This window comes from Oenanthe melanoleuca, chromosome Z, assembly GCF_029582105.1.
Source record: "Oenanthe melanoleuca isolate GR-GAL-2019-014 chromosome Z, OMel1.0, whole genome shotgun sequence".
NCBI lineage: Eukaryota > Metazoa > Chordata > Aves > Passeriformes > Muscicapidae > Oenanthe > Oenanthe melanoleuca.
This window is the reverse complement of record NC_079362.1, coordinates 19,404,245-19,430,835: the sequence shown is the minus strand read 5'-3', so window position 1 is coordinate 19,430,835 and position 26,591 is coordinate 19,404,245. Positions and strand designations below refer to the sequence as shown.

Below are 26,591 nucleotides of genomic sequence, written 5' to 3'. Positions count from 1 at the left end.
ACCTAAAATTTTTTACCTAATACGTCCAACTTCAGCCAAACTTCTGGAGCAGGGTCCACTACTTTCAAAGAATGACAGAAAAAAGGTGCTCAAATACTCAGTACCAGAGGAGACAAAGAGGATATTTCTTGGTCTTGGCTGATAAACTGAGACCACACCTCCTGTCTGTCTCTACACCCATAAAGACCAGAAGTTTGTTTTAATCTTAAAGTAGAAAACTGGAATTTTCACGTAAATTACCTGATTCTAGAAGTGTAATAACAATGACAGAAAATCATGACAGAAACTACAGAATTGTATGGCTCTCAGATCTCACTTCTTACAGCTTACTTGTTACCACAGTGCCATCAGGATGCCAAAATACCATGCAAACCACTGTTTCTCATCCATGAACTGGCATGGACCTGTTTGTCCCTTAGAAAGTGCTTTAAGCATAGACTCACAGAAAGTAAGAGCAACAATGAGTTGCTCAACACAGGAATGAATCTGCAAGAACTACACTATAGAAATACTGCTCATATAAAATCAACAGCACTGAGGTTTTTATAAAGACCAGGCATTTAGATAGTTACGAAACACCCAATTACTTTACAGATCAAATTTAACCTAATTATTTTGTTCAGGTACTTGCTCTCCATTTTCTTGGCAAGATCTGATGCTTTCAGAACACCTAACTTTCACTAAATAGAATAAAATGTCATATTCAGAAAACATACTTGATCCAAAATATATGGACAATTAATCAGCATTACATTAAATGCTACCTAACAATCAACAGATTAATTAACAGATAACCTGGCTACAGGAAAGAGTATGAAGATCCTCTCATATCCAGTACTAGCCTCACTGGCAAGCAAATGACTATGAGCATTTCTACATGCAGAGCGATAAATGCTGATTAGCAAAGAGCAAGAAAAATGCTCAAAACCAGTGTTTCATCTTGAAATCTAAAAAGGGAGAAAAACACAATTCTGTGCTAAGCTGGTTAACAAGCCAGAGAACGCAGACGAAATTCTAAACTGGCAGCAAGTGTCCTGTAGTTTTATGCTTATGAAGGAAAAAAGGTTATGAAGGTCCTGGATGGGAAAGGAACATATAATATAGGCAAATTAACATATCCAATTTGTAGAAATCTATTACTAGTACAACAACAAATGTTTTCAGTATAGCTTAAAGGTAATTGGTAAATATAAATGACAATATTACCACCACAGCTGAAAATTAGCTGTATAACAGTTTTTTCAACAGTATTATTTCAATTTGGTATCTCTTCCACTGTTGATGAGCTATGGTTTACTTTGTCTGCTTGAACTTATTTAAAGCAACAAAACTCCCCAGCCACAAAATTGCTGAGGAACTACTACTGTCTTGTAATATGACTGAGGAGAATTTTAAAGCAAATTGAGCTTGTGGCCCGCAGTCAGAATTAAAAGCCAGTAACATGAGCACAAATGAAAATAAATCCTACCATTCCTTCTGAAAATTCAAATATTGGCAGAAAACCAAGTGCTTCTAATCATAGAATGATTTGTGTTGGAAGGAATCTCAACAGTGATCTAGTTCCAACTCCCCTCTCCTCCACACACATGGATACGTCCCACTAGACCAGGTTATGCAGAGCCACATGCAGCCTGGCCTCAAACGCTTCCAGGGATGGGACATCCACAGCTCCTCTGGGCCACATGTTGCTGTGCCTCACCACCCTCACAGTAAAGAATTTCTTCCTAACATCTAAACTAAATCTAGTCTTTCTCAGTTTTTAGACATTTCCCTTCATTCTATCACTACATGCCCTCGTAAAACGTTCTCCAGCTCTCTTGCAGGCTCCCTTGTGGGGCCGGCCACTCCTGACACTGGTGGTTGCTGAAAAATTTGATTAACATGGACACTCCTGCTCTTGGTTGCCAGCAGCTTCCTATGGCACAGGATGCTTCTGCAGACTTGCATAGCTAGGAAATAACGTTCAAGTCTCTTGACTTTATGTCCATACTCAAAGACTGACTTCAGGATAGCTTAAGTGCATCTACAGCAACTTCAATTCTGAGGCAGTCCGATTAATTTGAGGACATGCTGAAGTAGTGATATTGACTTCATTTTTTCTGAGGTTTTTAAAAACTGCATAAAGGAAACAGAATGCCAATAGCTTCTTACTGGCTCTTTTTATATATATATATAAATTTATATATATATATTTATATATATATATTTTACCACAGAAAACAATCTTCCATTAGACCGAAGCCTAAAAAACCATTGCAGATAAAGTAGGTCAGTTACAGCAGTACAGAAATTAATGTCATGCTCCACTGGTATACAGATCCACCCCTTTAATTTTAAAATAATTTAATCCTTACTTTAAGAGACCATTTAGTCAAAATGATCTGGTGTTTGTGATAACAAACGTAATGGTGTTACTGAACATCAGATTATGCTTTTCATAGCCTGAGAAAGAAATTGACATGCTTGAAGCTCTTTGTATTAAAAACACCACAATAATGCACAAGTCCACCAGCACTATTTTTCAAAGTTACAGTCTCCACATCTATTTCTATTAAATATGGTGTATCTGTAAGAGCATGCATCAGTTCATACACAGCAGCTACTCTTGGAGGTAAATTCAGTTTCACTACATCCAGGCTGGAGTGCTCCCTACTTAATAGGCTACCTTAATTCATAGTTAAAAGTAAATATTGACATCTTAAGACTGCAAAGTCTAAACATCTACTATTTTGCTGTTAAGAATGAGTAACTAACACTGTAAAAGAGTGCATAAAAGGGGGTTGAAAACCCAACCTTCAGCCTATTCTTGAGGAAGCAGATTTCTCACAGCTGAAGAAAAAAGGAATTATCCTTGAATAGCCCCAGTGTGAGCAAAAACAATACCTTAAAAACAAAGCCTGACAAAGTGCACTACATAATGTACAGTAATGGGAAAATTACTGGAAAATAATGAGAATTGCAGTAATGGGGAAAATGAACAATTCAACGTCTCTGCCCACATGTACCTTAGAAAGGTACCTCTGATGTCCCAAATACAACAATTACAGAAGGAGAGAAATTACACCTTAACAAATGAAATCAGAATTTTGTCATTTTATCTCAGATATTAACTCATTCATTTCAGTTATTTTTCCCTCTAACTTGAGAGGAATAGTCCAACTTCAAAAACTAAACATTTTGTGGAATAATTAAGAGAGCTGTTTATGTAATTTAAGCCATCCATACTATCCTAACTGAAACTGTTACAAACAGTGAAGAGATAATGGGATATGAAAGACACCTTCAAAAAATCTTTTTCTCATATTATTACAGTAGTATACAGCAGACTGACAACCAAACATTTAAAAATTTCCACTCAACAAGGTATTTCAAGAAAATAAATAACCCACAACGTAAGAAATTTTCAAGTACAGTTCTTATATTTTTTTCAGTTGTTCTAAGCAAATAACCTAGAGGAAGATTAATATGGTTTTCCTTTCAGTTTAGTTCTTGAAAGTGTAACTGCCATACTTAATTCCTGCATTGAGGACAAAATATTCCTCAATTCATCATAGAAAACAAAATCAAAATACTCCTCTTTAAAGTTTGGGGATCTCTTCTCCTCATCTTTCAATAATTAACTAGACAAAATTAATTAATAATTAGACAAAATATACTAAGTCACAGTTAAATGAAAAATTTTAATTTAAAGAAAGTATTGTAACATGTATGGATAGTTTCAATATATTAACTATCAGTTTTGTATGATAAGAGAGGACTAAATGTGTATTATATATTAAAAAACCATGGGTCTACAATGCATTACTCTAACTTCATAACTGTGTGATCATACCAACATTAAACTAGAGGAAACCGTTAATTATTCTCTCTGAAATTTACAACCAATTCCACTTTTCATCAGCAAACTCAGCACTCCAGAACCAAAAATCAAAATTAGACGCGAAAACATCAATTTTGCCTGCTGTGGTGAAGAAAATTATTTAGGAACCATTTAATGGTTCCTAAACATTCCTGACTATGAACTCCTCCAAAAACTCTCTCCATCTCAAGAAAAGAGTATTGCTGCAGAGGAGACAGCAGCAGGATGCAGCTAAAAGTGTACTCAATATAACAAACATTAAAGCAGAAAAAAGGGGCACATTTTTAAAAGAAGGCAATGATTGACAGGAAAAATTTGCCAATCACCACAGGTGAGGTCTTTATTACAGAAATAATCTGTAATCAGGAAAAGAGTGCAAAATAAGCCCCAGATCAAATACCAGTTTTCTTCTGATAGGAAACTTAAGCATTGTTAGCATGGGAGAAGACTGCAAAAACACACTGATTTCTATTCTCCATTGTTGCTACTGACTTAAGCTGAACTCAGGTGGCATGAATATCTTTGAAGGAAGTTCTGGGTGCTGCAGCTCCTTTTCAGCAGGTCTCGCTCCATAGGGGAGCAATCCTGCAGCGAAACAGCTGGATTTTCATATGATTGCATGAAATTTCTAACTGCAGTCCTTTACCACATTTTTCATAACAGTGGAAAAACATTTCTATTTTTTAATAGAAAATAGAAAATAAATTATACAGTAGTTAAAAATCTGTCCCTCTGGACAAACATATTCAACTTCAATGCAATTCAGTACCCCCATTTTATAAATGGGTTCCTGAGGCACTTTGCAGTTTCAGTGGTAAGTACTCTTTAATGGCAGGTTTAAAATTTATAACATTCATATTTCACCTGTATATATGAATTACAAAATGAGTGACTAGCATCTTCAGCTGACAGTATTAAGCAAATCTTCAAATTAAACACAAGATTTGGAGCAGTCCCCATAAAAAAGAGCATGTAACTATCAACAAAACTGTATGTACAACCACTCACCCACATAACAAATTCAGTACAATAGGCTGAAGATTTTTATGAACTACAAGTCTGTAGTTACAGACAGTCATAACACATATGCACAGCCAAATTTAGGAGAAGTGGCATAGTTAACTACAGTGACTCACACGAAATTCTTAAGAGTGGACTTTGAAACTTCAATAATATTTTTGCAATGTTTCTCAGTCACGAAGGCAAAAAAAAGTAAAAATCAGTGGATGAATCCTGTCTACCTAGGCATAATAATAATGCAATGTCAAACCAGTTTCTGCCTTAATCGCATAGATAATATAAGACCATCAGCAAACAAGCAAACAAAAAAGGAAAGAGGAACTATATTTTTCACCAGTAGACAAGAATAACTAGAAACAAAGGTAGCTGTAGTATAAAGGCAAGGAAGGATTTAGATTGGGCTAGGCAGACAGACAGTGAATTTACAAAATCATGTAAAATAGTTATCAAATGGAGCACAATTTCCAGTGGGTGGGAGAAAAGTATCTTAGCCTCAAAAGAAGGCACTGTTATGACCACGAGATTGAAAATTAGGTCAAAGATTCTGTCAAGTCATTAAACCAAGCAAGTGAGATAGAATGTGAAGAATCTTCACTAATGTGAACAAACATATCATGTTCACTGTGCAACTCTTGGACCCCTTGGCATAACTTTCCCAAATAACATCAGTAACTTAAGAAAGCAGCAAAAAAATTTAAATGACAAGCAGTGAGTTTCTCAACTCTGTAAACTGTTATTTTCAGCTTGCAATTAATGTTTGAAAAAGCAACAGGAGCAAAACAAAGAGCCAGTACCTCACTTACCTATCAGAGAAGATATTAAAAGCATATTAAAAATAGAAGAGACTAGGATTTAACTCTGAAAGTAAAATATGCACAAATTATGGACCTAAATCCACCTTATTGTGAATATTTAACTAGATTCTTCATCTAAAACTAGCTGGAGGTTAATTTCTATTGATTTCCCATCCTTGTCATCAAGAATAAAATAATTTTTCTCTTCAGCAAACTTTACTTCACATATATATGTATACCAAGAAAAGTGGCATTTTCAGCCTTCTTTGTTCAAATATTCAAATCAAACTCCTTCACCTCTTTAACCTTGGAAATCAGGAAAAAGACACACTACAAAAACAACCAGTATGCTTCAAAAGAAAGGATACAAAAGAAATAATACGACATGAAATTGGTAGAGTAAGACTAGTGCTAAGCTGCAACTACTTCAAAAGACTCCTCTAACTGAAGTTACTGCAAGTTTTCATCTTTAACTGATTTTTACTGATAAACACCTAACTTGAAAGCGAACAGAAGGAGACTCTATGACAAACATTAGAAACAGCATTCCAGTTTCAAAGCCCATAGCATTTAGGGGTTCGCTTTGTGCAAAAGGTAAATGTGCTGTTGTGATCCATCTATAGCAAATTTGTGGGCACAGAGTTGCAATAAAAATGCACAGCAGTCTATGACCACTTTTATTAAAGTCATGGCTGACTGGTGTTTTTATTTAGCAGAAAATCTAACAAGATCCAATGGAGGAAAGATTAAGTTGGACAGTTTTTAATTAGATATAAAGGAAACATTTTTAGTAATCGTAAAAGAAAAAAAAAAAACAACCCGGAAGTTACCTGTCATTTCAAGCCTTAAAATCACAAGCAGACCCCTATTCCAAAAGCTCTTCTACAAACTGAGGAAAAATTATGGTTTGTATTACACAGGAAGTTACATAAGACAACAACAGTACTCATTTTCATAACTTTTTAAAATGCTATTCTGCATGTAGGAACAGAACAAAACTTACAGATCTTTCTAAACATTCTCAAAATATACCTTCTTCCAACCTTCATAACTTATACTTTCTTGGTAGAAGACAGAAGAGGGCAAGGATAGAAAGCAACTCATTAAAAATCCTTTAAGAAGTAGTACCTAAAAACTGTAAACAATTAAAATTCCACTAACAAAGCTGAGTGAGTGAAAGTGGGTGAAAAGCTGAGTGAAAGCTGAGTGTGCTGTAGCGGGTGATTAAAATAATCTCTTTAGGTATAAAACTGTGTTTTTACTTTATATTTCATCATTTGCAGTCTCTTTGTCTCTATGAGTGTATTGGCATCACATAATGCAGGCTGGTCACAACCCACTGTAATAATGCCCATAGGTTTTTGCACTGGTTTTGTGACCTCAGCTTGTCACTGCAAGAACAATTAGTTGATCAGATACAAACAATAAACTGTAAAATTCTTTCTTACAGCTTGAGCTGCATTCTTCCTTATTTTGCATTCTTCTGATATCAGAAAAAAAAATTCTGCTGCAACATACACACAGAGCACACCAATTCTTTTCTTTTTCTTTTTGCATAACCACAGGATGCATGTGTTTCAGAGTATTTCTGTAGATGTGCCAGCATTTAGCAGAGGGAATTTAGCATATTAACATTACATACACACCCATTAGCAAGAAGGCCAGCTTCTGAGAAAATCACTTTCAGAGTTTTTCCCATATGGCTTCAAATAGGCACTCAAGATACAGAACTGACAGCTCTGTCAAGAATTTTAGGTACATAACTGCACTAGTTGCATTCCCACGCATCATTATATTAAGCAATGCTGTCTGAAAGCTATAAAAAACTTCTCCTGCTTGGCAACATAGGACTTTTTTCTTTTGCATTATATATATTTTAAGGATACCCTGAATAGTTTTCCAAAACTAGAAAGCTATGAAGCACGTAGCTTGATCTGCCTTTAAAACAGAGATTTGCGCAGAATACTAAAAGACATAGAGAGAACATAATATTAGGGGGAGGAGAAGTGGAGAAAAGCAACAAAACTGATGTAAAACTGCCATGAGAATTCAGAGTGAATCCTATAAAAAATATAGCTCTTTTTTGCAGGAAAAAACACATTTAATCTGATCAGTGTGCCCTCATTTCTAAATTTATACATTACTAAGAAAAGACTAAAAAACTGGATCAGATTGATATCAAACTATTATCACTGGCCTAACGTTCTAAAAGGTCAGATTAAAAATGCATTCAAAGGAAAAAATGATAAAAATACCATCATTTTAATTGACTAGGATTGTATTATCATCAGCAGAAATAATATAATAAAGGCATTGCCATATGAGTAAGGACAAAAGAATCAAGTAACAACAATCAAGTCTGCAACAGCAGAATATATATAATTAATAACTCTGCACAGCTGAAGACTGCCAACAATTCAGCAAAGAAAAATGAAAATATTAAGAAATAGTATTAAACAGCACAGCTTTGTTTTAACACCACAGTTTTTATTAATCTCAAGTCAATAACATCCCTATCTACCAAGCAGTCTGCACAAAACATTTCAAAAACCTATGTTCAAAAAAGAATCATTTTTCTTCAACAATTAAAAATTGTGTTCAATATGCCACAGAAAACTTCACCTAACCAGTATTCTAGGAAATACTTGTTTTGCTGCTCTAACAAACACAGTTTGACTTGTTCATTCTAATAAAGGTATCAACCAGCATATTACATTGCCACCTACACCTCTTGCACAGAACTGACAGACCGAGAACTCAGAATACTACTTTTTAACAACTTGTACTTTGCAGGGGAGAGAAGAATCAAGTTTAAGAGAAATAACACATGAATACAGACAAATTATCTGTAAGAAATTATTTCTCATAATAACTAGTGGTCTTGAGTCCAAACCTGAATACTTCTGCAAGCAAAAAGATGCACTGGCCTACTCTCAAAAACGGCAGAAGTCAAATTTTTTAGCTTTATTATGAAATAACTAACTTAGACACTCAGTTACCCACTAGTTTTGACCAATCAATCCCACAGGTTCCAATGTTTTCTTAATGCATAAACTATAACCCGAATTTAGAAAAAAAACAACCTGTCTCTCATTTTTTATTGTTTTGAAACAGAAATGGAAGATTACTGCTCAGTCCTTCTTGTGTATATGACAGAAAATACTGTACTGTCAGCATTTCAACACTTTTGAAACAGACAACCTCTAAGTACCATGTGTCAGGAAAGACAGAATTATTTTGCCATACACATTTTAATAAAACACAATATAAAATTCCAAATGGATCTTTCTTAGTAACATCATAAACTCTGTCTTTTGAGTGTGTGCAGGGACACTGCGTATGTGTTGGAAGACCTCAGTAATGTTAACCATGACCCTGATTCTGTATTTGGATCCACACAAGCAACCCCTTTACACATCTACTAAAGCTGCTTTAAAGAAAATTCAAAGTTACTAATGTACAGGTAAGCAAAAGCACAAAAGAATCACATATGAACTAAATTTTGAATTCATGTGTAGTGCTGCACACCACCCCAACAGGTCAGCAACAGACCCTACCAAACATGCAATGATAGCTAAAAAGCTTGTATGTATTTTTAAAAGAATATGAAAGAGGAAAGAAAAACCAACCAACAACTAGTATTCATAGACTCACAGAGTGGTTTGGATTGGAAGGGACCTCTGAAAACCATCTAGTCCAACTTCCCCACCACAGGCTGGGAACATGTTGATCAATGCCCCATCCAATCTTCTGAACACTTCCAACACTTTTGATAGGGCATCAACAATATGTCTGGGCAACCCCACTCCAGTGTTTCACCACCCTCATCAAGAATTTCTTCCTTAAATCCAGTCTAAATCCATAATTCTTCCATTTAAAACCATTGGCCCTTGTTCTGCCACAACATACCCAGCAAAAACTCTCCATCTTTCTTGTAAGACCCCTTTAAGTACTGAATGGCTACAATAATGTTTCTCTGGAGCCTTCTCTTCTGCAGGCTGAACAACACCTACTCTCTCAATCTGCCTTCACAGCAAAAGTGTTCCTGCCCTTGTATTACTTCAAGTGGCCCTCCTGTGGACCCATTTCAACAGATCTGAGTCTGTCTTGTGCTGGGAGCCCCTCAGCCCCTCATGCAATACTCCAGGTGATGTCTGACAAGAGCTGAGAGGAGTGGTTGGTACACCAAAGGGTTATGTTGTCATCCAGAGGGACTTGGACAGGCTGGAGAAATGGTCTGACAGGAACCTCATGAAATTCAACAAGAGGAAGTGAAATGTCCTGCACTGGAGAGGACAAGCACCAGTAAAAACTGGATGCTATCCAGCTAGAAAAAAGCCTTTTGAAAAAGAACCTGAGGTTCCTGATGAATGCCAAGTCAATCATGAGCCATCCTGGGCTGCTCTAGGAATATTTCCCACAGGCTGGGGAAAATGATCCTTGCCCTGCACTCAACAACGGTGAAGCCTCACCTGTAGTAGCATAATCAGTGCTGGGCTTCACAGTATAAGAGTCATGTAGGTACTGAAAAGAGGACAGCAAAGGCTGGTCATCAAAGGATGATGAAGGGATAGGAACACCTCACATGTGAGAAGAAGCCACAAGAGAGCTTTTTAACTCCTTATGTGAAGGAAAGCTATTAAGACTGATCCAAGCTCTTTACAGTGATCCCCAGTAACAGGACAAGTGGCAACAGGCACAAACTAAAACATGGCAGGCTCTCTCTGAAACATTTAGGCACTTCACGGGTGGCCAAGAACTGACAAAGGGTGCCCAGGAAAGTTGCAGAATCTGCATCCTCACAGGTGATCAGGTGATGTCCAGACATGGTCCTGAGCTACTGGGTTTAAAGGCAGCTCAAGCTACCTCTGCTTGAGCAGAGAGGGTGGATCAAATACACTCCAGAGGTTCCTCCCAGCTTCAACTATCCTGTGATTGTGTTGCTGGAACTTGTGATAATATAAATGTCATTCTTTTTCTGGACAGAATGTTAAAGAAGAGAAGTGAACAATGTAAATAGGGAATTCATACATAGGCATATAAACAAATACTGATATTTATAGGATCAATTGTTTAATACATTACACCCATATTTACATGTTGAAGAAGGTATTAGTAAATCAATACATTTCTCTTTTTACAAAGAAATAAGTTAATATAATCTCTAAATCAATGTAAATACCTAAATTGTATATCTAATCTAAAAAAGCAATCACCCTTCTGTAAGTATTTTTCAGGATAAAAGCTTTTTTTTAACTTCAGTTGAAGAGAGGATGATGAACATTTACAAAAAATTGGCTAGTACAGCAATGTACCATAAGTAAGAGAATATTTTGCCCACTGTTTTTCAAGGTACAGAAAGGTAATACAGAAAATACATGAGATATGCAATTACACAATATTAAAGGAAACAATGCAGTTTGTTTCCTTTAACACTTGGCTACTGCACTTGTAAGATATTACAAAGAGATTCAGAAGAATAGAAGAAGACAAGTGGTTCTTCCAGGAAAATGCAATTTTAAAAATATTTTACTTCTTGCTAACAGAATAAGTTATTTATTCAGTAACTAGTTTTGTGAACTTAATCTTCAAGGAAAAATCTCATTAACTTCAACTCTACAGGAGTAATATTTCAGAGACTTTCAAAATAAACTGAGAAAGCAAATTCAAGTGCCAACTCAAATTACACTCAAACTGATACTCAACCTGCTATCTGGGCAAAAAGGCAGGGGGGAAAATGATGGCTTAAGCATACGAAGGGGCACACATCTGTATTTAAACCTGCTTTCTCACTAAAAAGCAAATGGCACTACAATATTTTTGCAGTTGCTTTCTTGCAAGCTCAATTAAAAACAACAGTTTAAAACTTCTTTACATGGGATGCAATATAGGAGGAAAATACCCCTGCATTAGCAGATGGTGCTGAAGTTAGAAAGAACCTCCAAAACCGTAACATACACCAGAAATATTGTATGTTGCAGGGCTTACAAAAGTTGAGGTAAGTAAAAAAGCAATGTCATTCCAAAACCAAGTCACAGAAGAATCACAGGTATGTATGGTACAAGCTGGAAATGGAAGAGGATGAAAGTTTATTAGTTTCTCATATGCTGAGAAGGCAGGAGCAAAATATGCATAAATGCATAGTCTGCCTGAAGAAATTTTTAAAGACTGCTTTGTAGGCTATCTTCAGAACAGCCTTCCATTTTGCACATATACTCTGTATGTTGAAAAGTTTACCTTTCATTATTTCACTTGGTTTTCAAATTACTTACCTTGTTAAATGAACCTGCCTCTATACCTACTGTACTACTAACCATTTAAACTTTGGGACTTGTATACTTGGCATTAGTGACATTATTTAATATGAAAAACAGAAACTCAAAATATCTTGCTGATTTTTTCTGCATACTTATACTATCAGTCATTTACTCTATTAAATTAATGAGTTATTATAATTTTGCATATCAGAATCCTGTAAGTTTTGTGTTTAAAATTACCCAGTTTTACAAAAGATCAAGTTTAAATACTTTGAAAAAAATCCACTGTGAAGCAATTCAGAGTATCTTTAGTCTGTTCCATAGATATACTTCATTTTGTAAAAATGTGAATTTTACCCCTAAGTGAAATTTTAGATGTATTTAGGAGCAAGCAGGCTGATACAAATTACATTGTTCTCTCTGTGCATCACGTATACTTAATATATACAATTTATTTTCTATGTTTGTCTTACTCACTAAATCATTAATTAACATCCCAATAAGATATAAAGCAATGATAAAAACAAAGCAAGAATAATTGAGTCCTGTTTCAAAATTCTTTCTAAAAATTTGATCGTGGCTGACACTGGTGTGCTCTATATACAATTCCTTATGCATTTGAAGAGTTATTATGAATCAACAAAATTAAGTTATTATACCTTGTCATAGATATAGATGTCTATGTCTAAAGATACATGAGACTTCCAAAGCATGTAGCAAGTTTGAAGCAGCAACAGGCATACTGGAAACAAAATTACTTGCCATGATGGAAAAACAACAGAAAATTGTACTAAGTATCTTGGAAAATCCACTACACTCCAGCTTACAAAATTAAAGATGGCAGGAGCTCAGATACAAGTACAGAGAATGACCAGGCTGATGAGCTCAATCACCACAAATGCTCATGAACACATTGTCCCCAGTCATGTTGCAAAGCCTGCTCACAAACAGTATACAGGTTGCTAATATTGCAATATAGCGAGGTTCCAGCAGTTACAGCAGCTCAGCTAACATGTAACATCTCATTATGACAACAGATTTCAACTGTCTCAACCAAATTTATTTGATTGAGACACATGAATCAATTCTACAGATCACCTGTAAGTGACCCGGCTTGTCACAAACTTTGCACCTTAAACGCCTTGCTTTAAACCAAACTGATACAACTTTATTCTCTCTCAGAAGAAAAGCTGCACACATTACCTTCTGAGGGGTCAAAACCCTCTGCCTGAACTTTTCAATCGTATCTTGACCTGCAGCTGCCCATGCACTAGCAAATGCTTCGGCTTTGTCTTGATCCAGGTGAATGCTCTGTAGCTGCTGTTGCAATGAAGCAGGCTTCAAATTGTGATAGACTGCCTGTTAAAGGAAAAATAACTGCTGTTGCTAAGTGCTGTTCTACAAGTCACAGCAGATATGTTCAAGCACAAATGGCCACTGTGTTCACACAAGATTTTTACTAGCAACTCCACTAGGGGAACTATATGCATCCTGTTCATCTTAACCCTCTTGGTACACTGAAAACTGTAACAATCTCAAAATATAGTGTTACAAACTACTCTTCTAAAGATAGAAAAACTACAAAAAAAAGGCAGACACAACCCATATCTGAGTATATGTACATGTTCCCACCGTACTTAATGGCAAAGCAGCTAACAATGAAAAAAAGATAGGCTCTGAAGCCAATTGAGACCATCAAGAAAGGGGAACTTTTCCAAATTCACACTACTCAAGCAAACCTAAAGAACAAGGTAATATTCTAAAAAAACAATAACAGTTTGCTAAACTGATTCAGTTAGATATTACTTTCCCACTAGCAACAATTTTTTTGTGGAAGACACTCTGTACGGTTCTTCACTTTCAAAACAGGACTGTGTCACCTCCAGGCCAGATTAAAAAAAGAAACAATGTAGGTGGCAAAGACTGTATGGCAGTCTTTTTACCTATAATGCCTCCATAGACCAAATGACTGTTAAAACTCTTCATTATCTGACCCAACAAGCAGCTGCTCCAAGAAGCACAGCTATTAGCAGGAAAACAAAGAGCTCTCATACAACATGTAGTCCATCTGCAACTCTTTCTTTTTTTTTTCACATACTAATATTCATGCCTTTTTTTTTTTTTTTAATGTAAATGAAGCAAGAAGAGAATTACCTGCTTTTTCTGTTTATCTTCAGTAATTATAATATAAATTAAGCACTCTGAGGAAATCAAGACAAGGCAGTAAACAGGTAATTCTGCTGTTTTGCTGAGATGAAAATTTAAAATTCCAGTCTGGAAGTGACCTCACTTCATTTTGATTCTTTGGTGGATGGGAGCTACAAGGAAGACTGTTTGTTTTATTCCTGATGCAGTGGAATGTGTTAATTAAGTGACCTGATCATAAACTGACATGTAAGAAAGGACCAGATGTATAACCACCATATATATCCACCATAACTATGCATGCTCTCTGCACAAGATTCCACTTTCTATATTTGCATGAAATGGATGGATAACATCATGTGCTTAACAATTTTTAAAACAGTTACCATATTCGCCAGGTAATACAACAGCTTCCCAGCTCTAGCAGACCACAGAATCAGAAAAGCTTCTCTGTTTACAAGATGACTGCACCATGATATACCATGCAGTCAGCCACTCCTCCAAATACTCGAGCTACATTAGTTGTGGCTGTTCACCTCAGTACAGACTGCTTCTGTGCATGGAAATTTTCCATAACTGACTCTTAAAGTAACTTAAGCTGTGCTCAGTAATCTTACCTAGGATTTTCCTCACAGGAACCTTAAAAATGCATGGCTGGCTTGATACAATGAACAAGAGAGTATACTATATCTCACAGCTATCAAGAGTTCCCCTGGAGTCATGCAGACCTCACCTCTACTATTAATATTTACATTAGCTGAAAAACCACTGCACAAACACACCTAGTACCATGCAAACCACAAAGGCATGAAACAAAAAGCACTTAAATCATAACCCCAAAACATATAAAATATACTACAGATATATTTTCACTAATTCCTTTTTAACTTCACTGTCCTATTTTTGAAATCTATAACTAGATAAAAAAAAAAATTATCAATGTCTCATGGTGAAAACAAAATACCTGTTCCAAAATGAATGATATTGTTTCAAGAACCAGATGAAGATCCTGTTTTTCCAATGAAAAAGCTATTTGAAGTTTTTCTTCCTCCTCTTCACTGAAGGTACTTTCAGCCTGAAGCACAAAAATGGTTATTCCTGACATTTCATTTAAGGACCAAAAACATACTTATTAAAATAAAGGACTTTCTCCTTATCATTATAAACACAGCAGCTATCCAGTTGTTTCTAAACAGAAACTACAACGCAAATGCAATTCCTCTCACAGTATCACAGGATTACATACATCAGAAGAAAAAGCTTTCTCTTCATACATCATAGACACTACAGAAATATTCTTCTTTCAGTTATCAAATCATCTTCAACAACCTTCTATAAATAAAAAAAAAGCAAGTACAAAGTGCATTACTTAAATCACACCCCAGAAAACAGAACATACAACTGTAATTAAGTTAGTTATATATGTTTCTTCCATTCTGGATACCCTTCTAAAAAACACCCATGCTATTGCAAAGGAAATAAAGGCCTAATATATATTTATTTTAAAAGTCAAATTTTAATCTATAGCCTACTGTGTTACTGAAGACAATTGAGAATGTGCTTTACATTTAAAATAACAGCAGTTTACTTATTATACTACAGCAAATTAAAAAGTAATTTAAAATGCAGATATTGCCTCCTTTTAAAACCCAATTACGAACAAACACCACATTTAGACCACTTAGTAATCCAAAACTGCAAAGCTAGACAAGCAAAACAATTTAGCTGTCCAAATTAAAAACTGAGGCAATTACACAAAACTTTGAATGATCACAATGCTTATAATAAGACTATCAAAATGGAAACATTATTTGAATCATTAGTTGTTAAAAGGAAACACAGAGCTCCCAGTGTCTGCTTTGTTAAGGCAAGGAAGTTCATTTCAAGCTTCCAGCAATTTAACTAGTTACTTAGGTACCTTAGAAAGTAAAACAATTCATGAGATTGAGTGCGATGAATTACAATAACCACTTTCACTCCTGTAAATGCCAATTAAAACTGTGAAGAGCTGCTAAAATGCTAAGGACTAGTAAAAAAGAACAAATCAAACAAACAAAAACTTGGTGACACATTCCAGTTACCAAATAGTTATTATCCATGAAAAACAACTGAGAAGACTCTCTACAATAACAGCAGCATCCAAGCTAGTGATGTCAATAGAAAACAAACAAACAAACAAACCAGCAGTTGAATCAAATGATTCCTTACAGTTTCACACTTATAATCTTTAATGTATTTTCATTTTTCCCATGCTGTTCCTATTATAATTTACCATTTAGTCTATAGGTATATGCATATAGAAAACAAATTCTTTTTATACTTTTTCTAAACACAGAACAATGGAATAAACAATATCTGGCAGTGTAAGATAATGAAACTAACAAAATTATTTCTAGTGTAACATTCATTTTACAGTTTCCCCTGCAATATTTAGTACAAAGTTTAGAGTTAGCCGGCATTTGACATTTGAGCACTGTAAAATGAAACTGATTACTGATTTACTTATCTTTTTTTTTTTTTTTTTTTTTCCTCTCTGCAATCAAAAACATCTTCTGCAAAGACAACAGAAATATTCACTAAAAGTTCTGGATTTAATATTTATCCTTAATTCCACGTGTGTCTTTAGCTCAATTACATTCACAAATGCAAAAAAATAAATAAAACACCTATTTAACGTTTCCATTGCATAGTAAAATGTATAGGGGGAGGTTAACAAAACTTGGGAAGAAGGATGCACCACCGATTGAACACAAAGAATGCAGAATTTATGGGCCTCAAGGACATTTGGCAGGACTCCCAAGATAAGCGAGAAACTGATAAAGCCAACTCAGGAACTGTGCTGAAATCAGCTCCGACTGGGTGAAAGGTAATTCCTGCAGGGGAATCTGTGACCACAGACCAGCAACCCAAGAAACCCACTGAGTCAAAAGAAGAGAAAGAATGAGCATGCAGACTAATTAGCATGGGAAGGGAGAGAATCATCTAGAAGGCCAGATCGTTAATTAATAAGAACTACGTAACTTGTTACCAACGAACACTAGAGACTTTGTTTGCTAAAATGTATAAATGGCAAAAAGTTTTGATGATTGGTGTGCTTGGCTTGGGGAATACCACTGAAAATCGGGCCTGCACAATTCTGAAATAAATAACCAATGTCTCGCTCGAGTGTGTGTCCACTGGCTTTTTGCAAGGCGAAAAGCAAATCCGGCGAACAAGATTCGTGAGGGTCGAGAAGGAGTTTGTGCAAAAGGCCAAGCAATTCGCGTGTTCCCTGGCAGCGCTCTCGGAGGCACCTGGAGACAGCGGGCGGCAGCAAGCACCACTCCGTATCAAGCCATTCGTTATGGTTTTTATTTCATTTCCCCGACATTGCTCTGAAGAACTAGTGCGGGATGAAATTAAGGTCTAAAGTCCTCGAGAAGGGTCGCGGGGAGATGTTCGCGCTCCGCAGCCGCGCCGCCCCAGCTCGGGTCGGGCCCGGCCCGCCCTCCCAGCACCGCCGAGCCCTCGCTCCGCCCCGCCCAGCGCCACACGACCCCCGCCGCCCCGGCCCCGCCAACCTTCAGGTGCAGCTTCTGGAGAAGGCGGGAGACGAGCCGCGGAAACCGGCCCGGGTCCACGGCGTTCAGCAGCGACACGGCCCTGCGGATGCTGGGAGGAAAGAGGGAGGGGGGTCAGAGGGGCCCTGGCCCCACCGCGCCCGGCACCGCGGCGGGGTCTGCTCCGCCCCAGCCCGGCCCGGCCCGGCCCGGCCCGGCAGGGCAGCGCGGCCCGGCGGGAGCGGCGCCGCCGGAGTGCCCGTACCTGTCGCTCTCCGGCACGACGGGCGCCGCCATGGCTGCGGCCTGGGCCCGCCCCCGACGGCGGCCTGGCGGGGCCAAGCGCTGCCGCGCCGCTCGCAGCGAGAGCAGCGCGAACCCGCGGAGTCGTGAAATTAACTCGGCGGAGAAAGACGCCTGGGATCATGGTGTTCCAGCCCATCACCGGGCACCCCCACATCCGTTATAGTACGGCACTGGAGTGTCACGGCCAGTCTTTCCTTAAACACCCCCAGAGACGGTGGCTCTAGTACCTCCCCGGGTAGTCCATTCTAATGTTTAATCACACTTCCTGTAAATAAATTCCTCGTTAGGTCCAGCCTTAACCTGGCCGGGCGCAGCTGGAGGCTGTGTCCTTTCGCCCCGTCGCTCGCAGCCCGGCAGGAGGCGCGGACCCTGGCCCTGAGAGAGGCGGTGGCTGAGGGAGAGCCGGGCCGGGCCCAGCGCCCTGGGGCCGCCTGAGGGCAGCAGGACGAGGCCTGGAGCCACATCCCCGAGCCACAACCCCGAGCCACATCCCCGAGCCACATCCCCGAGCCACATCCCCGAGCCACACCCCTGAGCCACACCCCTGAGCCACATCCCCTGAGCCACATCCCCGAGCCACATCCCCGAGCCACATCCCCGAGCCACATCTCCGAGCCACATCCCCGAGCCACATCTCTGAGCCACATCCCCGAGCCACATCCCCGAGTCACATCCCCGAGCCACATCCCCGAGCCACATCCCCGAGCCATATCCCTGAACCACATCCCCGAGCCACATCCCTGAACCACATCTCCGAGCCACATCTCTGAGCCACATCCCCGAGCCACATCTCCGAGCCACATCCCCGAGCCACATCCCCGAGCCACATCCCTGAGCCACATCCCCGAGCCACATCCCCGAGCCACATCCCTGAGCCACATCCCCGAGCCACATCCCCGAGCCACATCCCTGAGCCACATCCCCGAGCCACATCCCCGAGCCACTTCCCTGAGCCACATCCCCGAGCCACATCCCTGAGCCACATCCCCGAGCCACATCCCCGAGCCACATCCCCGAGCCACATCCCCGAGCCACATCTCCGAGCCACATCCCCGAGCCACATCTCCGAGCCACATCCCTGAGCCACATCCCTGAGCCACATCCCCGAGTCACATCCCCGAGCCACATCCCCGAGCCCTCACTGCGCGGCAGTCCTCAACCCCTCAGGCTCCACATTTGTTCCAATGTGGGAGAGCACAGCCAGCCCTAAAACACCCGCCATCACCATTCTTGTTTGTGGGCCGTGAACCTGCCAAAGCAAGCCGCCACTCTTACAGCAACGGCAAATTGTTCTGGAGGCCTTGGAATCTAAACTGGCTGCATTCCCACCTTCTCCAAACAGCCTGTGCCCAGGAAATGCTCCCAAAGTCCCACCCTGTCCCACACCATTGAACTGTCCTGCATGACACCCCGCCTTGTTTCAGGCCAAGTGCAAGGTTCTCAAGCTACATGAGCAGAACCATTCACTTTCAGGCATTGGATTGTGTGTTTCTACTCCACTTGAATGGATGTAATGTCTGTGAAACATCTATTTTCCATCAGATTTGGCTGAAATAGAAAAACAGGATCAAAGACAATGGGATGAGCAAACAGAGGAACAGACAGCATAACTACATGTGCCTTGCTTTCCTAGGAAGTCAACTAAAGATATTAAAAGTCTTTTGAAGACTTCTGAATGTGGCTGCAAAGGTTTGTAAAATGTGTCATGGAGGAAATAAATTGTAATAAATTACGGTAAGCTCAAGAGACAGGTGGGAAAAGGTTGGACATTTTTGAGGGTACTGTGAAGAAATGCTTTATACACATATGCTGAAATCTTGTCTCTGTTAACTGAAAGGAGTTTAGTCAGTAGGGTCAACTTCAATATCGTTGCAGCCAGAACATCTGAAAATATAATGACTGATTAAATAGACTTGGCCTTAAGAAGCAACTTTAGCAGAAAAAAAAAATTTAAAAGGAAAAAAAAAAAAAAAAGTGAGAAATGTGGCTATACTCCAACAGGAATTTGAAAATAGAGAATTCCTGCCTGAGATTTTAAAACCATTTGTGCTGTACTCTGTCCCGCATAACTCAAAATGTTATTGGATTCCATATCTACCTGTGCCCAAAATTACTGACACTGTAAGAGCCAGGGCATGGAATTGCAGGGCATTTGGGGGTGGTGCAGATCCCTTTAAAATGTTGGAGCGCCCAAGCCAAGCGCTCTTTTCCCTCGTGGCATTGCTCAAAGTAGATGCTGATTCGGGTGGGCTTTTCTGGGTTCCCAACAGCAGTAACACAAAAAACTGCATTTTCATACCAGAACCTGTCTCAGGGTGAATTTTGCAGCACCTGCCGACTGTGCAAAGCTTGAGCCAATCAGGGTCGGGTCACAATGCTGAGAGACTGTTTCTTCCCTCCTGCTCCCACGGCTCAGGAATAGTAGCACCAATGCCAGCGGAATGCAGCAGATGACAGGAGACAACGAGCCCGATCCTGACACCACGGGGCCAGAGTCACACCCAGCGATGCCCGTGATTTCTGTCTGCCGTCAGAACTGCTTCGTCCGCTCCTACCTTCCCAGGAGCGGCTTGTCACCCGGCTCTGGGGGACCAGCCATCCTCGAGGGGAGGACACTGCACGGTTTCAAGTTCTTTTTCTTCCTGGAGGGCCGGTGTGATTTAGCAATTTTGTATCTACCGGTTATTCACTGTTATTTTTTGCCTGTTGCTGTTTCTCATGTTAGCAAACTCTTATATTTTCTAACATCTACTACTTACACCTACTCATATTAGTTTCTCCTTATGGTGGAAAGTGAGAAAAACAAAACTCACAATTTAAAATTTTATAAGTTTAATAAGAGACAAATATCCAGCACTGGGGTGTTTTTGGCGATTAGCCAAAGAGCACACGGTCAACTTAAAATATCGTTCTCTATATACAGTTACATTGCTGGGGGTACATGCATATTCATCAGTTTATATATTATTCAAACATTCCTTTGAGTTTTTTTATGTTCCAGGATCTCTCTTGTTTGGTTTTTAACCTCTGACTTGTCTGCAGGACATTCTTCCCCTAACTCCATCCTGTTGTTCCACACTCCCTGATAGCGAGGCGTTGATAAATCCTTCCCAGATGCTTATGCTCTGGTTTCTGTCACTGTTATCACTTGGAGTAGGCCAGTCTGCAGATGTGAGAAAAATAATTGCTTTACACCATTCTCTGAATTGGTTACATAGAGGCATTTTAGTCTCTGTTTTAAAATTTTGCTAAAGCCTTCAATGTATTTATCACTCTACTATTCATATAAACTGTACAGTGCATACATAGACTGACAGATTATACTATTCAAAAGCAGTTAAAAGTAAATATAAATTGTACCATATCAAAATAGTTGTGATGCAAAAAGCTGATCGGTGAATGCGAAAGCCAATATTATATTGTCATCTATAACAAAAGGGACTGGTTAAAACTCTGAGGGGAGGAAATTCAGTTCAGAATGTCCACCTGTTAAATTGTCTTAAACCGAGACAAACTTTTACCGAAGTTGGAACTACAGTTACTGTTATGAATGGCCATTATTTTTCAATCTATTGTTCTGGAATGAAATACAATTGTACTCAACTATTAACTCTGGTTTTCTGTGCTCTTATAAAACATGAGAAAAAAATATTCTTGCCAGAAATTTATTTGGTTGGAAAAGAAAAATGAGTGCTTTGCTCCACACTGAAAAAAACTCCCAACATCTTTGTGTTCTCTCCCAAGAATAGAATTTTAGAAACTTTGTTCAGGCAAAATGAGCAAGGGCGACTGGAAGTCTAGACAATTGCTTTATTTCATAAAGCTCCAGTTGATACAGGTTGGATGTTCTGCTCAGGTTTGCTGCCAATTCCCTGGTTTTACAACCTGGAGCTATTTTCAAGTGTTTTCCTTCACACTTTTCTGCATCAAATGAATATTTAAAATTAATAATCAGGAGAATGAACATTAAGAACTCAACTGGGCAACCTGCTCCAGGAGAGAACTGCTTCACACAGGAGGTTTGACTTATGGGCCCTCAAGGCTTCTTCTACTGTATTATTTTGTGCTGAAGAAACACAGGAAGGAAAGCACCTGATTGGAAACTACAAATAATGAAGCTAAACTGATAAGGTGCTGTCAAGCGCGCTGTTATGCAGTTTTTTTATCCTAATACACTTTCTGCTACTAAAAAAAGAATTCTAAAAAGTTGTGGCTTCTCAAGCATCCATTCATCTCTTCTTGGTTTGCACTTGCACCTGTGTAATGAATGAGTGTTTTAAGATTGCTTATAGAATAACTGGCAAAAGTATCAGTAAAGACAGGTTTAATATAAAAGCTTCTATAGTTCCTCTCTACTACTTACTAGACAGTCAAGGCAGACTGAGGAGAGAAAGGGGAAGGATAAAGGGGAATAGAGCCCAAATGCCCAACAGAACTTAATAGCTTTTGAAACACTAGTTAACAGCATTTAACTTAACTTATCACTTAAGTTAAACAGTTTAAGCAGTTAAAAATCTAGGAGAGCAGCGCTTCTCCCACATTTGGTATAGCACATGCCCACTTGCATGCACACAAACATAAAGAGTAAGTGCCCTCCAGGGGGTCAGCCCCCAGCCTGTACTGGAACCTGGGGTTATTTGTCCCCAGGTGCAGCACTCTACACTTGCCCTCATTGAACCTCATCAGGTTTCTCTGTGCCCAGGTTTCCAGTCTATCAATCTCCCACTGAATGTCATCACAGCCTTCTGGGGGATCAATCACTCTCCCCAGTTTTGTATCATCGCAAAACCTGCTGTGGGTGCATTTGATCCCTTCACCCAGGCCATTGACAAAGAAGCTGAACACAACTGGACCCAGTACTGATCCCTGGGGAATGCCACTGACCACAGGCCCCCACCTGGATTATGCTGTGCTGATCATGATCCTCTGAGCTCTGCCATTCAGCCAGTTTGTGATCCATCTCACTGACCATTCATTTAAGCGACATTTCCTGAGCTTACTGTCCTGGAGTGACTTTGTGATGTTGAATTGTATCCCCATTTTTCTGTTTAGCCCAGAAATAAATTTCGTATCTTTAAGGCTGGAATTGAGAGTGAAGAGGAGGGGAAGGAGAAGCAGTGGAATGCGTGAGGCTGTGGCTTTCAAAACACAGAGATCGTAGTTTTATCGCTTCATCTCCTGGATGGTGTCACCATGGTGGACAGCAGGAGGGATGTCCCCTTTGCTTTTAGCTACTTTTTGACTAACTGAAGCAAAGAAGTCCCCCGGATAGATTTTTTTTTTAATTTTTTTTTCCTGGGACTCTGGACTGGGGACCTGGGGGAGCACCAGGAGCTTGTACCTGTGGCCCACAGGGGCCTGGCCTGGGAAGCGACATTTTCCAGCATTGGAGGGACTGGGAACAGACTGAGCCAAGCTACCACCCACAGGAGAGAGACTTTCTCAATTCGTCATCTCTTCAGAGTGAAGAGAGGCTTTTGTTGTTTGGTATTGGAGTTTTTTTTGGTTGGTTGGTTGGTTTGGTTTGGCTTTTTTTGTGCTGGGCAGTGCTTCGCCTGTACAATAAACAGGTTTTTTCCACTACTCTCTGAGGAAATTTCTTCCCAAACTGCATGGGGGAGGGGGTGCTTGAGTTTGCTTCCTGGGGGTGCCCTTTGGAGGTTTTCTTCCAAATTTGCCCTAAAACAGGACACTTACCTTAGGATGCTATGGGAGACAATGTCAAAACCTTGCTGAAGCAGAGGTAGATAACATCCGCTGCTCTCCCCTCATCACCTCATCCTGCCATGCTAAGTCAAAAGTGCTGCAGCAACTGAAATGCATTAATACATTTGATGCAAATATATATTTAAGGATATTTGAATATTTATTCAGAAAGTATCAGTCTATATTTCTTTAGCTGATCTTTAGTTCTTTAGTTCTTTTGGTTTTTGGCCTGAAGTGAGTCAAATCTGTATTCTCCTATAATATGGATGCATATAGACAAAGTTCAATTGTGCTCTTACAGGAGGTATTTTAAAGGGTAATGAAAATGGTCTGGAAAAGAATTCAAAAGTGTATTTTTTTAATGCTTTAATGATGCAGTGGGATTGAATGGCATTTTGCCATATGCAGAAGATCATTTTAAGCCAGGAGGAACAGTTTAATGGTCTTGTAACTGAAATATGTAGACTTTCTGGAACCACACATCTGACTTTTCCCAGGAGTGACTATTCTTTAAGGTTTTTGAAGCACTGAAGGTAAACTGAATACCTTGTGGTTTATTTAAGTTACCTAATGTTAAGTTCCCACTTGGACAGAAATCCCATGCCAATTTTTATATAAAAATGGGAGCTTACTTTGGGAAAGAAGATCTCAATTTTCCACCTGTTGTTTTACAGTGCTATAATCTATTGTATTCCTAGTCTGTGCTTCAGAAGTGCTATGTTATACAAGTTTTTGCTGCGGAACATTGCATGAAGGATTTGCAAATACTGAGCAAGGGAAAAACCATCATTGTGCATCCCTTTTAGCAGCACACAGATAGCGGTAGACAAGAGAGTGGTGGTCCTGCTACAGCTGGCTAGCTAGTCAGCCTTGTGCCGCAGTATAGCTTTGGTCTACCATATTCAAAACTCCCAAGTCTTCATTCACCTGATAAAGCTTCAGGTGTTCATGGTCTTTTGCGTACCTTCACATCTTGAAAGTCATAATATTGAATGGCTCTTGCCTTTGCCTCTTCTGAGCCACATGGCAATAATTCTATGAATACTTCCCTTTTTTGGCCTTTGTTATAGAAGCAGTTGTAGGTATCCAATGCAAATTGGAAAGGACAACTGTTGTGGCTTTTTTTCCTCAGAACTGTGACAACCTCAGATGTAGAAAAGTAGATACAATATTAAATAGAGAATGTCTTTGGTGGATAGATTTCTAGCTTGTTGTCTAACTCCATGTAATGAAGGCAAACAGCTAGATACTATGCACAGGTCTTCCTTTATTTTCATAGTTTTCAAGTCTGTAAAAGGCAGGAGATGTACAGTGTAGTCTTTGGAATTAAAACAACTCCAGTAAGAGAATGCCTAAGTGCATAGGAGGCTGGAAGGAAAAGAAGCATCTTTATGCAGAAGTTGTAGGGGAACACACTGTTCATTTCCCTGAGATTGGCTTCTTTGTAGTAATAACATGTAATAAAGCAGAGGGTGAATATCTCCTTCTAGATAGATAATGATTGTAAGCAAGGGAAATACAGTGGAAGGCACAATAATTTTCAATTAAACAAATTGAATCCACTTTTAGACAAGAGATTGAGAGATAGCATCTTAATTTAGGGTGTCATTTAATATGTATCTATCTATACTTTTCCCTTTCCTTATCCATCTATTCCCTTCCCTTTCCACAATGGGATCACTGGTAGCCATGAGTAAAGCAGTCACATGGACAAGGAAAAAACAGGAAAAGTAAATTCACAGAGTCACAAGTTGTTTAAACTGCATAATCTGGAGAGGAGTAGAGGAATTGGGAAGAGAGAGAAGAAGGACACACAGACCTTGAGAAAGAGTTCATTGATCTGCTTTCCTTTAAACAGCTCTCTAGAGCAAAACCGCTTTCCTTACTCCGTAGGGAAAATAATTTTCTGTTTAGACTGATTTATAAGGTGTAAGATGATCTGATGTCATCTGGAGCATAACCAATCTCACAAGAGACTACAAAATGCTCTCTGCCATTTCCCTTACGGGATTTAAAACTATAATGTCATGTAGTGTGGTATTATGTAATTGCCTAAGAAAACTATCACATATGGGCACTGTTTCTATTTGTATCTACCACTAACTTTCACAATCCATACAAAAATATGAATAACATGTTTTCTTCTTCCCCACTTACATCTGCCCTAATAGAACTATACTTGGGCATTCTGAACTGCTCATTTGGAATTTAGGGGAAAGTTAGCAGGATCATTGAAATGGTAGAGTCATTTTCAAACCACAGCAGAACTGCATATGCCCTGTTATATCTTAATCTTGGCTCTCATGTTTTTATCTTTTTTTTTTTTTTTTTTTTTTTTTGGGGGGGGGGGTGGGGGGTGGTTTGTGCTCTATTTCCAAGGTTGCAATACGTGTGTTTGTGATGGAGTTCTCTTAAACTTCGCATTTAGCTATGATTGTGACTGAGCCACAGTCCATTCTAAAAGCCACACGGTAACACAAATGAATTCAACAATGGGATTTTCAGTGGATCCCATCCAGCCCCATGGACTTGAGTGTGTCTAAGTGGTGTAACAAGTCAGTGGTCATGGCCCCTCTAATACGCAGGCGTCCTACTGATCCCCATCCCTGTCTTCCAGTTCATGAGGCTGGGTACCCAAAGAACAACCTCTTGCTATTAAAGATAGAGGTAAAGATGGCACTAAGTATCCCTGCTTTTCCTCATCCTTCGTCATAATGCATCCCCCACATCAATGAGGTAAGGAGATCGTCCTTAGCCCTCCTGTTTTTCACAGAATCACAGAATGTGCTGAGCCAGAAGGGACCTACAAGGCTCATGAAGTCTAACTTTTAGTCCTGCACAGGACATCTCAAGATCTATACTTGAGAACATTGTCCAAACACTTCTCTATATATTTATGAAAACATTTGATGTATACATAAAAACATTTATGTTGTCTTTTACAGCAGTAGCCAGATTAATTTCT

The 26,591-nt window shown here is 39.2% G+C and overlaps 1 protein-coding gene across 2 annotated transcripts in view; it reads right to left on the bottom strand.

Moving 5' to 3' along the window:
• The window catches only part of COMMD10 (COMM domain containing 10), a 100,455-nt gene extending 82,353 nt beyond the window's left edge, over nt 1–18,102 (bottom strand). The window contains exons 1-4 of one of the 2 annotated variants that reach the window (XM_056513045.1): nt 17,880–18,102; nt 17,636–17,726; nt 15,040–15,150; nt 13,134–13,289 (exon numbers count right to left, since the gene is read on the bottom strand). In XM_056513045.1, coding sequence (XP_056369020.1) covers nt 13,134–13,289; nt 15,040–15,150; nt 17,636–17,726; nt 17,880–17,911 — 390 coding nt within the window. In that variant the 5' untranslated portion in view covers nt 17,912–18,102. The remainder of the gene's footprint in view (nt 1–13,133; nt 13,290–15,039; nt 15,151–17,635; nt 17,727–17,879) is intronic. The other variant, XM_056513046.1, reaches the window with a different exon arrangement.
• Between the last annotated feature and the right edge of the window lie 8,489 nt (nt 18,103–26,591).